This window comes from Dipodomys merriami, unplaced genomic scaffold (genome assembly GCF_024711535.1).
Source record: "Dipodomys merriami isolate MVZ:Mamm:240054 unplaced genomic scaffold, mDipMer1.0.p SCAF_158, whole genome shotgun sequence".
NCBI lineage: Eukaryota > Metazoa > Chordata > Mammalia > Rodentia > Heteromyidae > Dipodomys > Dipodomys merriami.
In genome coordinates, this window is record NW_027202915.1 from 1,653,660 (window position 1) to 1,665,927 (window position 12,268).

Consider the following 12,268-nt stretch of genomic DNA (forward strand, 5'->3'; position numbering starts at 1 on the left):
AGAATAACGACAGAGTAGTCATGGAAAGAAGGGGGAGAGCAAAGTATGACATCCTTGTTTAAGGAGAGGAGAAAAGCACAAGTAGAAGACAACAGTGAATAGGAAGTGAGTTTTGGCAGATCTAGGAGGTTGGGTGGTGGTAACAAGAGCAAGGATATTACCCCCATAGTGCCCTACAACAGGTAGCATACACAAGGAAAAACACTTCCTATTGATGTAAAGAGAACAGTGGGTATTCTCTTCAAAATAAATACAGAAGGATCAATATTGACCATATATTGAACACAAATAAAAACATGTAAGAAATACTTATTAGAGATAGAAGGTCACAATTGTATATATAATAATATCTTAATGCCTTTAATTCAAGTGAACACACGTTATTGACCACTCTGCATACAAAGATTATGACATTTTCTGTGTATGTGCATATACCCATGTGTATATATTCATATATATATATATTAATATAAAGCAATTAGTAATGGTATGCATATACAGAGAATATAGTGAAAGGTTTTTATATGGGAGCACCTCTATAAATAGCAGAAAACGTATTTTAGTACAAAGAGGGATTTCATTTCTGATATGAAATTAGTTTTATGTGTATTTTTTGATGATGCATGAAACATTAGTGCTAATGTTTCCTTAAAAAGTTTCTATCCATCTTTTGATTAGAACTGCTTGTATTTGTGCATATTATGTAAAAGCACATTCAAGCTAGATCTAAAATACAATAGGACACAATAAGTTATACAGGACTCTAGGCATCTTCACGTAGAACAAAGGTGATATTAGGGGAGGAACATAAAGGCACAATGCCTGTGTGCATCTGATCATATAAAGTGATATTTATTGAAATGAACTCCATGAAATGGAAACGGGGTCTTTCCTTTGTTGTTGTCTTTCTTTTCTTTTAGTCTTATTTGTTTGTTTATCTGCCTTTGGGAGGATAAGGGGGAGAAAGGGTAAATAAATGGCATCGGTGGTACTCACTAGACCCTGTGTTGCAAATGAACTGTACAACTTGTGGGTGAAGACAAGACAGAGAAACTGAGAGAAAACAAGGAAAGGGGAAGCATTGTCCAAAAGGAACTGTACTCATTGCCTGACTTACATAACTGCAGCCCCTTTGTACACTACCTTTATAATAACAGCACACACACACACACACACACAAGTGTTCCCTCAGATACCATACATTATCTGACACCTGACCTTTCTTACTTTATTGTATAGTATTTGGACAAAAAGTGACTGAAATACTGATTACTGCAGAGGTTAGCAACTGAGCTTAAAACCTCATAGATAACAAGGCAGATTTATTAATATATAGATTGCTTTTTTGTTTGTTTGTTTTTGTCAGTCATGGGGCTTGAATTCAGGGCCTGGGCTCTGTCCCTTAGCTCTTCAGCTCAAGACTAGCACTCTACCACTTGAGCCACAGTGCCACTTCTTGGCTTTTTTTAGCTTTTGTGGTACTAAGGAATAGAACCCAGGGCCTCATGCATGCAAGGCAAGCGCTCTACCGCTGAGCCACCTTCCCAGCCCTAGATTGCTTTTCAAATATATAATCTAAACAACTGCAGTAGAATTTTTTTGTTGTTGTTGTTGGTCGTGGGGCTTGAACTCTGGGCCTGGACGCTGTCCCTCAGCTCTTCAGCTCAAGGCGAGCGCTCTACCACTTGAGCTACAGCGCCACTTCCGGTTTTCTGGTGGTTTTATTGGAGATAGGAGTCTCAGGGTCTCTCCTGCCCAGGCTGGCTTTGAACCGCGATCCTCAGATCTCAGCCTCCTGAGTAGCTAGGATTACAGGCGTGAGCCACCAGCGCCCGGCTGCAGTAGAATTTTTATGCCTTCCTAAGTTTATATTCTTTGTAAGTGGGTAGATGTTCTAGTCTATAGAACTGTATAGAGATTTTCACTAAAAGAAAGGTACAATATTGCTTTAGATACTTTACATTATATGTGTTTTCATTCTTTTTTTTTCTTTTTTTTTTTTCTCTTTAAGAGTCAACACAAACTGTCCAAGCTTTGCAGTACTCAACTGTTGATGGTCCACTTGCAGCAAGCAAAGATTTAGAAATAAAAAATTTGAAAGAAGAAATTGAAGAACTAAGGAAACAAGTAGCAGGTAAACTGATTCATAATGAATCTAATAGATTTTAATAAATGTTTATTTATACACCAAACATCTGTTGAGTCCCCGTCTGTGTTATGTGTTATGAGTTACATGCAAGTGAGGGAGAGGCAAATAAAAAGGGTTTCTGTTCTCAAGGAACTTTCCCACTGATCTGGGAAGTAGATAGACATATAGACCTTGTTGTCCAGATAAAGTGGCTATGGGGAAGTGCAGAAATAATATATAGGAGGAGCACCAAATCCAGACTTAATGAGAAAAGAGGGGTTTGGGAGAAGACTTTCCGTGTGGACCTTGAGTTGGTTTTTTTCTGGCAAAATCCTACCTGTGAACAGAAAAATGAGTGTCAGGACTGAGGAGACAAGCCCGCTGCAGATGAGTTACATGTGACCAGAGATCGAGGTTGCTGGAAATGTATTTTCTCTGTGGAAATTCATTTTTCAATGTGTTTCTGAGAATCATTAAATTTGACAGATGTTGATGTGCCTGTTATATTCATTGTTTCATTCATTTCATTTAAAAAATATTTGTTGAGTCACCGATTATGTGGCAAGTATATTTCAGGCTTTTGAGATACAATGAGAAACAAAAATCCTTGTCCTTTCTAGGGTAGAGGACAGGTAACGACCAAAACAAAATAAACATCTGTAAATGTATAGTTAGTGCTTTGTAGAAGGAGTTACTAGATGGACCAGGAGGGATTTTGTTGTTTTATGTAATACTGGTGTAGGTCTGATTAAGAAGGTAACCTGTTTGCAAGTCCTAAAGATTGGGAAGGGTTAATCTACAGTAATCTGGCAAGTCTGTCCAAGCAGAAGTACTAGCCTGGGCAAAGACACAGAAGTCAGGATGCTTCATGTGTGGATCTAGAGCAGCTCTGCTGAGACAGAAGGAACAAGTGGGAAGGTGGGGAATGAGTTTAGGAAATGGGGTTCAGGGGAGACCAAGGGGCTGTTGTGAGGGCGTTGGTTTTCTCTGAGTGGAATAGGAGACAGAAGAAGAACCTGTTTCACTTCTGTAGTCATGTTTCCCACAGATATGCACTTTGAGGCAAAAATAAATGAAGGAAAAGAAAAAGTCTGATCCCTGATCTTCCCTAAAAAGAAACTGCCATATCAGTACTCTTTACGATACATACACAAGGGAACCTTAAATTTTGAACATACTTTATAAGTGCTATTCAAGTGTCTTGCTGCCTAAGAAATCTCTTTATAACTTTATATTTCTAAGATGAATTTAGACTAGAAGCATGATAAACAGACTCATTTACTTTGGTGCCATTATTTATTTGTTTGTTTATTTATATATTTATTTTTGTGCTGGTATCAGGGCTGAAACTCAGAGCCAGTTGGTGTCACTCAGCTTTCTTGTTCACAGCCACATAATTTGCTGGTTAATTGAAGATGGAGTCTCATAGCCTTTTTTTTTTTTTTGCCTGGCTGCCTTCAAACTGAAATCCAAAAGTTCTCAGTTTCCTGAATAGATGGGATTACAGATGTGAGCCACTGACAACTGGCTGTTTTGGTATCAGTTATAAAACACTAAGTGTGACATTGAAGTCAGACATGGTACTGCATACCTGTAATCCCAGCTACTAGGAAGACAGTACTAGGAAGACAGAGGCAGGAAGATCACAAGTTTGAGGTCAGTCTGGGTAACCTTAATGAGGCTCTGGTCTCAAAAACAAAAGGTCTGCATGTAGTTGAAATGATAGAATACTTGTCTAGCAGCATCACAAAAACAAAGGCAAGAAGGCACTGAGTGTTGTTTGTGACACTGTGTCGCTTGACATTGAAAAAACAGAGGAGCTCAAGAACCCTCAGACCCCATCGATTTATCCTGAAACGAGTAAGAAGGATTGAGAAAACTTACCCATAAACCTATCTCAGAACTAAGTTCTCATAATAAAATGTGGCTTTGAAGCCAGGTGTGAACCCTGTAAACCTAGCTGTTTGGATGAGGAGATTGAAGAATTCCAGTTTGAGGCCAGCCTGGGATCTTCACCAGTGGCTGAGCATGATGGCACAAGCTTTTAGCCCCAGGCTGCTTAGGAAGCACTTTGGTGGGGTTCAGTGCACATGACTTTCATCTCAGAGACAGGGAAGCACAAATAGAAAAGTCCCAGGACATGCTAGCCCAGACAGAAAGACATTTCATCCTATTCAAACTAGCCAATCAGGAGCAGACTGTGAACCTGAACTCAACCAATCTGAGCAAAAGGGTAGGGGCCTGCTACGTTAGGGATAAATAGGGGGACAGCCTTTCTGATCTGAGTGCTTGCTTGCTTGCCAGTTTTTGGCTAATGGCACACCCTTCTACAGAAGTAAATGTTGCCTTGATGAGACCAAAAGAAAAAAAAAAATGAGGTATTAGCTGGGAAAACAAACAAAAAACCTCAACCAAACCCAGAAAAGAGCTGGTGGAGTGGCTCAAATAATAGAGTACCTCTAGCAAGTATAAGACCCTGAGTTCAAATATTAGAACTACCAAGACATACATTACATATGTGCATACATAAGACAGATGTATGGTTTTACATGACAGTAACTTTTGAAAACAAGTTTTCAACTTTAAAGCTATACTGAAATAGATGGAATTGATGTAAAACATGGAGATTGACAATTTAGAATTGTGGACTTCACCAAAATAGCTTGCTTTGTTGGCTTCATGTAATACTAGCTAACTTTTTAGATCCTGAAACAATTTGTCATCTTTTGCAATACTGTTGTCACTATACTAACACAGCAGTTACATACAGAATAACAATAACTAATTTCATGTTGAGCCACTGTAAATGGTTTTATATTTTTATTTTGTTCATGTATTTACTACTAAATTACAGAAATACAATTGATCTTCATTATTTTATATTTTGTGACACTGTTGAACTTGCTAATTCTAGGGTTTAAAAAATAGATTTTCTTTGCTATATCTGCAAAGAGGATCAGCTTTTATTCTTCTTCTGGTGGGAATGCTGTTTGTTTCCTTTTGCCTGATTACTGGCTTGAGTTTCCAACACAGTGTTGAAATCAGGACAGTGCAGTTTTCAGTGGCAGGCAAGATACAGATATAGATAGATAGACAGATATGCATGTGCATATGTGTATATATGAAAGAAAAAACTATATGATAGAAAGAAGTATCTGCCATGGGCACTTTAAGAGAATGTTTGTTCTTCCTCCTGCTGTCCATCCCTTCATTTCTGTCTTTGTAGCAGTGGATAAACCCAAGCACTATGAACGTGGAAGTTTTTCTTCTTATTCACCTTTCTGTCTGCAAGCCACTGCAGAACAGGTGTTCAACATTTCATGGACTATAGCTTTCTTATACAGAGCAGCTGTCATACATCAGTAACTTAACCATTTGCAGAAGAAAAAAAAAACCAAACCATTGAATGTGTTAGGTAGAAGAAACTGCTCAGAAGGAATCACTAAAGGTTACAGGAAGATTGATTTTCTTTAACATAAAATTTGATTAAAATGACAGAGATCAGCTGTATCACACATTAAAATTTGACTCCTAGGGCTGGGAAGGTGGCTCAGTGGTAGAGCACTTGTCTTGCATGCATGAGGCCCCTGGGTGCAATTCTTCAGCACCACATAAGCAAAAAAAAAAGCCAGAAGTGGTGCTGTGGTTCAAGTGGTAGAGCGCTAACCTTGAGCTGAAGAGCTAAGTGACAGCGTCCAGGCCCAGAGTTCAGGCCCCACAACCGGACCCAAAATAAATAAATAAATTAAATTAAATTTGACTCCTAATAACTAGACGTAATAAATGAAGTTGGTATCTATTTTAGATATAGTTGAAATACTTGAAATGTTAAAATGTTAATGAAATAATTCGGTATGGAGGAATTCCCATATGAAATGCCATAATTTTATTTTTTTCAAATTTTTTATTGCGATTAAGTGGTTACATAATTTCCCAAATTTCACAGTATTGTGGGATAGTGATGCTCAGTTAAAGTCACAAACACATTCTGACTTTCCTGGAGCAAATTGTCTATCATGGCCTATAACATTTATGAGTTCTATGAGCTTTGTGATACAGTTATTTCTTCCACATTGGGTGATATATACATTTCCTTTGTTTTGCGTAGCATCAGCTGTTCCCTCTTTCCCACTTGTTCCCTCCCTCCCATCGCTACCATTGAGTTGCTTAGTTCATTTTGGTCAATGTCCAGTGCAGCTGATGGGTCCTGCTGTTATATGTTTTTCCCTGATTCCCTCTAGTTCTGTGTCCTCCTCCTGGTTTCCCTCAGGTGTGCACATATATACCATGTGTGTGATCAGCAGCATGGGGTTATTTAGTAGTGATTTGACCAGATGAGTGGAAGTCCTTTGTTTCTTAAGTCCTGTTAATTTTGTTGTATCACCTAACATTTTGGATTTAACATCCACTTATCAGGGAGACCATATATAATTTGTCTCTTTGCTCTTGGCTTACCTCGCTCAACATGATTTCTTCTAGCTCCATCCATTTCCCTGCAAATGCCATTATTTTGTCATTTCTAATGGCCGCATAATATTCCATTGTGTATAGATACCACAATTTTTGGATCCATTATCTGTGGTGGGGCATCTGGGTTGTTTCCATATCCTAGCTATTGTGAACAGTGCTGCAATAAACATGGAGGTGCATGTGTCCTTGTATACTGGTTCCTGTTGTTCAGGATAAATGCCTAGTAGTGGTATGACTGGGTCATAAGGGAGGTCAATATTTAGTTTTCTGAAGACCCTCCAGACTGCTTTCCAAAGTGGTTGTATAAGTGTACATTCCCACCAGCAGTGTAATAGGGTTCCGCATCCCCTCCAGCATTTGTTGTTGGCTGACTTGAGGATGTGGGACATTCTGACTGGGGTAAGGTGGCATCTCAGGGCTGTCTTTATTTGTATTTCCTTCACAACCAGGGATGGTGAACATTTCCTCATGTGTTTCTTTGCCATTTTTATCTCTTCTTCTGAGAAGTCTCTCTTTAGTTCCCTTGCCCATTTAGTAATTGGTTTGTTAGGTTTGGGAGGGATTAGTTTCTTGAGTTCCCTGTATATATTGGATATTAACCCCTTGTCTGATATATTGCTGGTAATTTTTTTGGGAGGGGTCCAGTCGTGGAGCTTGAACTCTGGGCCTGGGTGCTGTCCTTCAGCTCTTCAGCTCAAGGCTAGTGCTCTACCACTTGAGCCACAGCGCCACTTCGAGAATCGAACCCAGGGCCTCATGCATGCAAGGCAAGCGCTCTACCACGGAGCCACCTTCCCAGCCCCGCTGGTAAATATTTTTTCCCAATTAGTTGGTTGTCTTTCTAGCTTGTTTGCTATAGCTTTAGCTGTGCAGAAGACTTTTATTTTAAGGTAGTCCCATTTGTCGAGTCCCTCTCCAATTTGTTGTGACCGTGGGACTCTGTTCAGGAAGTTCCTTCCTGTGCCTATAAGTTCAAGTGTCTCTCCTACTCTGTCCTGCAGTAGTTTCAGAGATTCAGGTTTAATGTTATGGTCTTTAATCCATTTTGAGTTGATGTTGGTGCATGGTGATAGGCTAGGGTCCAAATTTAGTCTTCCACATGTGGCTGCTCAGTTTTCCCAGCACCAGTGGTTGAAGAGGCTGTGTTTCTTCCATTGTATGTCTTTGGCTCCTTTGTCAAATATCAGCTGACTGTAGGCATGTGGATTTATTTCTGGATCTTCTAGTCTCTTCTATTCCATTGGTCTTCGGGTCTCTTTTTGTGCCAGTACCCTGCTGTCTTTGTTATTATGGCTCGATAGTAGAGTTTGAAGTTTGGTATGGATCTCCCTCCCATGTTGTCTTTATTCCCTAGAATTGTTTTGGCTATTCTAGGTCTTTTGTTGTTTCATATGAATTTTTGGACTGTTTTCTGTATTTCAGAGATGTATGTCATTGGGATTTTTATAGGAATTGCATTGAATTTGTATATTAATTTTGGTAGTATTGCCATTTTCACTATATTAAGTCTGCCTATCCAAGAGCATTGGAGGTCTTTCCATTTCCTAGTGTCTTCTGTAATTTCTTTCTTTAATTTTTTATGGTTTTCATTAAATAATTCTTTTATATCTTCGGTTAGGTTAATTCCTAAATATTTTATTTTGGGGGAGGTTATTGTGAATGGGATTGCTTCCTTTATTTCCCTCTCTGCTTGTACATTGTCAGTGTACAGGAAGGCGACTGATTTTTGTGGGTTGATTTTGTATCCTGCTACTTTGCCGAAGTGATTTATGATTTCTAAAAGTTTGGGGATGGAGATGTGAAGGGTAAACAAAGGAGGAGGCTGCAATGCTTGGTAAGAAATGTATGCATTATCCTGCCCATGTAATTGTAACACCTCTGTACAGTATGTTCACAAATAAAATAGTAAAAGAAAATAAAAGTTTGGGGATGGGGTTTTTGGGATCGTGAAGGTATAGTATCATGTCATCTACAAAAAGGGATAGTTTTAACTTCTTCTTTCCCTATGCGGATCCCTTTAATGTCTTTTTCTTGCCTTATTGCCCTGGCTAAGGGTTCCAGGACTATATTGAAGAGGAGTGGAGACAGAATTGGTTGTAGCTTTTCCCCATTAAGTATAATATTGGCTATTGGTCTGTCATAAATGGCTTTTATTGTTTTTAGAAATGTTCCTTCTATTCCTATTTTCTCCAGAGCTTTTAGCATGAATGAATGTTGAATTTTAGCAAAGGCCTTTTCTGCATCTGTGGAGATAATCATGTGGTTCTTGACCTTGACTCTGTTGATAATGTTGGATTACATTTATTGATGTATGTATGTTAAACCATCCCTGCATCTCTGGGATGAAGCCTACCTGGCCATAGTGTATGATTTCTTTGTATGTGTTTCTGGATTCTGTTAGCTAGAATTTTGTTAAGGATCTTTGCATCTGTGTTCATCAAGGAAATTGGCCTGTAATTCTCTTTATTGGTTGGGTCTTGGCCAGGTTTGGGGATGAGTATGATATTGGCATCGTAGAATGAGTTTGGGATAGCTCCCTCCTTCTCTGTTTCTCTGAAGAGCTTGAGGATTATGGGTATTAGTTCTTCTTTAAAGGTCTTACAGAATTCTATTGTGAATCCATCTGGTCCTGGGCTTTTCTTTGTTGGAAGACTTCTGATTGCTTCCTGTATCTCGTTGTAGGATATTGGCTTATTTAATTGATTTACTTCTTCTTTGCTTAGTTTGGGCAACTTGTAGTTCTCTAAAAATGCATCAATTTCTGCCGGGTTTTCTTTCTTTAGAGAGTATAACTTTTGAAAGTAGTCTGTTAAAATTGTTTGGATCTCATGGGTACGTGTTGTGATTTTTACCGTGGCATCTCTAATCTTGTTAATATGGGTTTCTTCTCTTCTTTTTTTAATTAATCTTGCCTATGGTCCACCAATTTTATTTATTTTTTCAAAGAACCAGCTTTTTGTTTTGTTAATTTTGGCTGTGATTCTCCTATTCTGTATTTCATTAATTTCTGCTCTTAGTTTGGTTATCTGGCTCCATCTAGTAACTTTAGGTTCCACTTTTTCATGTTTTTTCTAGCTGTTTTAATTGCAACATGAGATGATTTACTTGGTCTGTCTCTATTTTCTTGATGTGGGCACTGAGGGCAATAAATTTGCCCCTCAGGACTGCTTTTGCTGTGTCCCACAAGTTTCTTTTTTTTTTTTTTCCAGGGCTGAGGACCGAACCCAGGGCTTTGTGCGTGCTGAGCGGGCGCCCTTCCGCTGGGCTAAACCCCCAGCCCCTCCCACAAGTTTCTTTGTGATGTGTTTTCATTTTTCTTGAGTTGTAGGAATTTTTTAATTTCTTCTTTAATCTCTTCTGGTACCCAGGCATTGCTTAGAAGTGTGCTGTTCAATTTCCATGTATTTGAGTAATTTCTGCGGTATGCTTTGTTATTGAGAACTAGCTTGATTCCACTGTGGTCAGATAGGATACAGGGGATTATGTCAATCCCCTTGTATTTGTTTAAGTTCCTTGCATGAACTATGATATGGTCCATTTTGGAGAAAGTTCCATGAGCTGCTGAGAAGAATGTGTAGTGTGTTGTTCTAGGGTGAAATACTTGGTAGATGTCAGTTAGTTCCGCTTGAAGTATGGCCTCACTTAATTCGGTAGCTTCTTTGCCAATCCTCTGGTTGGTAGACCTGTCCTTTGGTGAGAGTGGGGTGTTAAAAGTCTCCTAGTATTATTGTATTGGGATCTATTTTATTCTGTAATTTTGAGAGTATTTGCTTAACATTTCTGGGTGTGCCAGTTTGGGAAATACAGGTTGATGATGGTAATATCCTCCTCTTGGATTGTTCCCTGTATTAATATGTAGTGTCCGTCCTTGTCTTTTTGTATTGATTTTAATGAAAAGTTTATTTTGTCAGATATCAGGATAGCTACACCTGCTTTCTTACTGGGGGCATTTGATTGGTAGATCCTTTTCCAACCCTTCACTCTGAGTTTGTTTGTATGTTTGGCTGAGAGGTGGGTCTCCTGAAGGCAACAGATGGATGGGTCATGTTTTCTGATCCAATCTGCAGTTCTTTTTCTTTTGATTGGTGAATTAAGACCGTTAATATTAAGATATAGTATAGAGAGATGCATTGTGTCCCTGTCATTCCCTGTTTTCCTAAGTTTTTCTTCTTTCCTTTCCTCCTGTGCTTGCCTCAGTTAGACTTCTATTAATACCCGTCTGGGTGCAGGTCCCTGTTCCTGGTTGCTTTCTTCAGGTTGTGTTCCCCCTCTTAGTATTCTTTGTAATGCTGAAATGCCATAATTTTAAAAAATCAATAAGAGATCCTTAAGATCAAACACCCTAGGATCTTTCATTTTCTTTACGTAAAGACTACTACTAGAAGTGGGCATAAGAGAGGATGATGGAAAGGGTGAGTCTGATTAAGATACATTGTATACATATACAGATATATAAAAATGAAACTCATTTACAACTAAATGATATTAATTTTAAAAAGTAGGAAAAAGAATAAAATGCAGACTAGTTAAATATATCTTTGCATGTATCTTCAAAAGTTGTGCCTTGAAAAATGTCATGATTTTTAATGTACCTATAAATTTAGATTGCTGTCAGCAAATTATGACGTAGAGTCATTTAGTACATGATACATTTTGTTATTTCTGGTTATCAGGAGTCAAATTTTAATATAAGATTAAGCCTCAGGTCCAGTATTATTTAATGGCATAGTGGTTATGAGTTTAAGAAGTTAGCACCAAGTTGCTTGGATTTGTTCTTTTCTCTGGTATGCATTTGGAAATGTGACATGAGAACAATCTTTCAACCCTTGAGTTACTTCATCTGAACAAATGAAAGATCTTTTAAAAATCCAAGACTATTTTTTTTTTCTTTTGGTTGGTCATGGGGCTTGGACTCTGGGTTTGGGCGCTGTCCCTGCACTCTTCAGCTCAAGGCTAGCACTCTACTGCTTGAGCCACAGTGCCATCCGGTTTTCTAGTGGTTTATTGGAGATAAGAGTCTCACAGACTTTCTTGCCTGGGCTGGCTTTGAACCATGATTCTCAGATCTCAGCCTCCTGAGTAGCTAGGATTACAGGCATGAGCCACCGGTGCCCAGCTTCCAAGACTATTTTTTTAAGTGCTGAAACTAGGCTGGATAATCTAGAATCACACTCTAAGAAAAAGCATCTAAAATTAATTGGACTGACATCAGCTTTAGGGTGCTTACCATGAGTAGAAGGAACCCATTTTGGGGGATTGGTTAGTTGGTTTTGTGGTGCTTTCAATGAGTTAAACAGGAGGGTGTTTCATTGCTGCATTTCTACACATTTACAATGTTTTCCAGTCAATCCAACCCCCTCTATCATTTTTCCTTTTGTGTTTTCTTAATTTAAAGTTTTTAATTAGTCTGAAGGTAATGATTTTGAAAGCATGGCCTTTTTTTCCTAGTAAATATGTAAATTATTTCTGCATATGAACATTGTAGCTCTCTACATGGACATATTTCTTTTTCTTTTTCTTTTTTTACATTTCTTTTTTTTGTTATTGTGAAAATACTGTACAGAGGGGTTGCAATTACATGGGCAAGATAATGAGTACATTTCTTATCAAGCATTGTAGCCTCCTCCTTTGTTTCCCCTTCCCATCCCTTCCCATCCTCCCCCTGCCCCA

General features: G+C 38.6%; 1 protein-coding gene across 18 annotated transcripts in view; it reads left to right on the forward strand.

The window, feature by feature from the left end:
* The window catches only part of Cdc42bpa (CDC42 binding protein kinase alpha), a 310,452-nt gene that overhangs the window by 193,910 nt on the left and 104,274 nt on the right, over positions 1 to 12,268 (forward strand). For all 18 annotated transcript variants that reach the window (XM_070023199.1, XM_070023196.1, XM_070023195.1 and 15 more), the window contains one exon: positions 2,012 to 2,134. In XM_070023199.1, the coding sequence (XP_069879300.1) occupies positions 2,012 to 2,134 (123 nt within the window). The remainder of the gene's footprint in view (positions 1 to 2,011; positions 2,135 to 12,268) is intronic.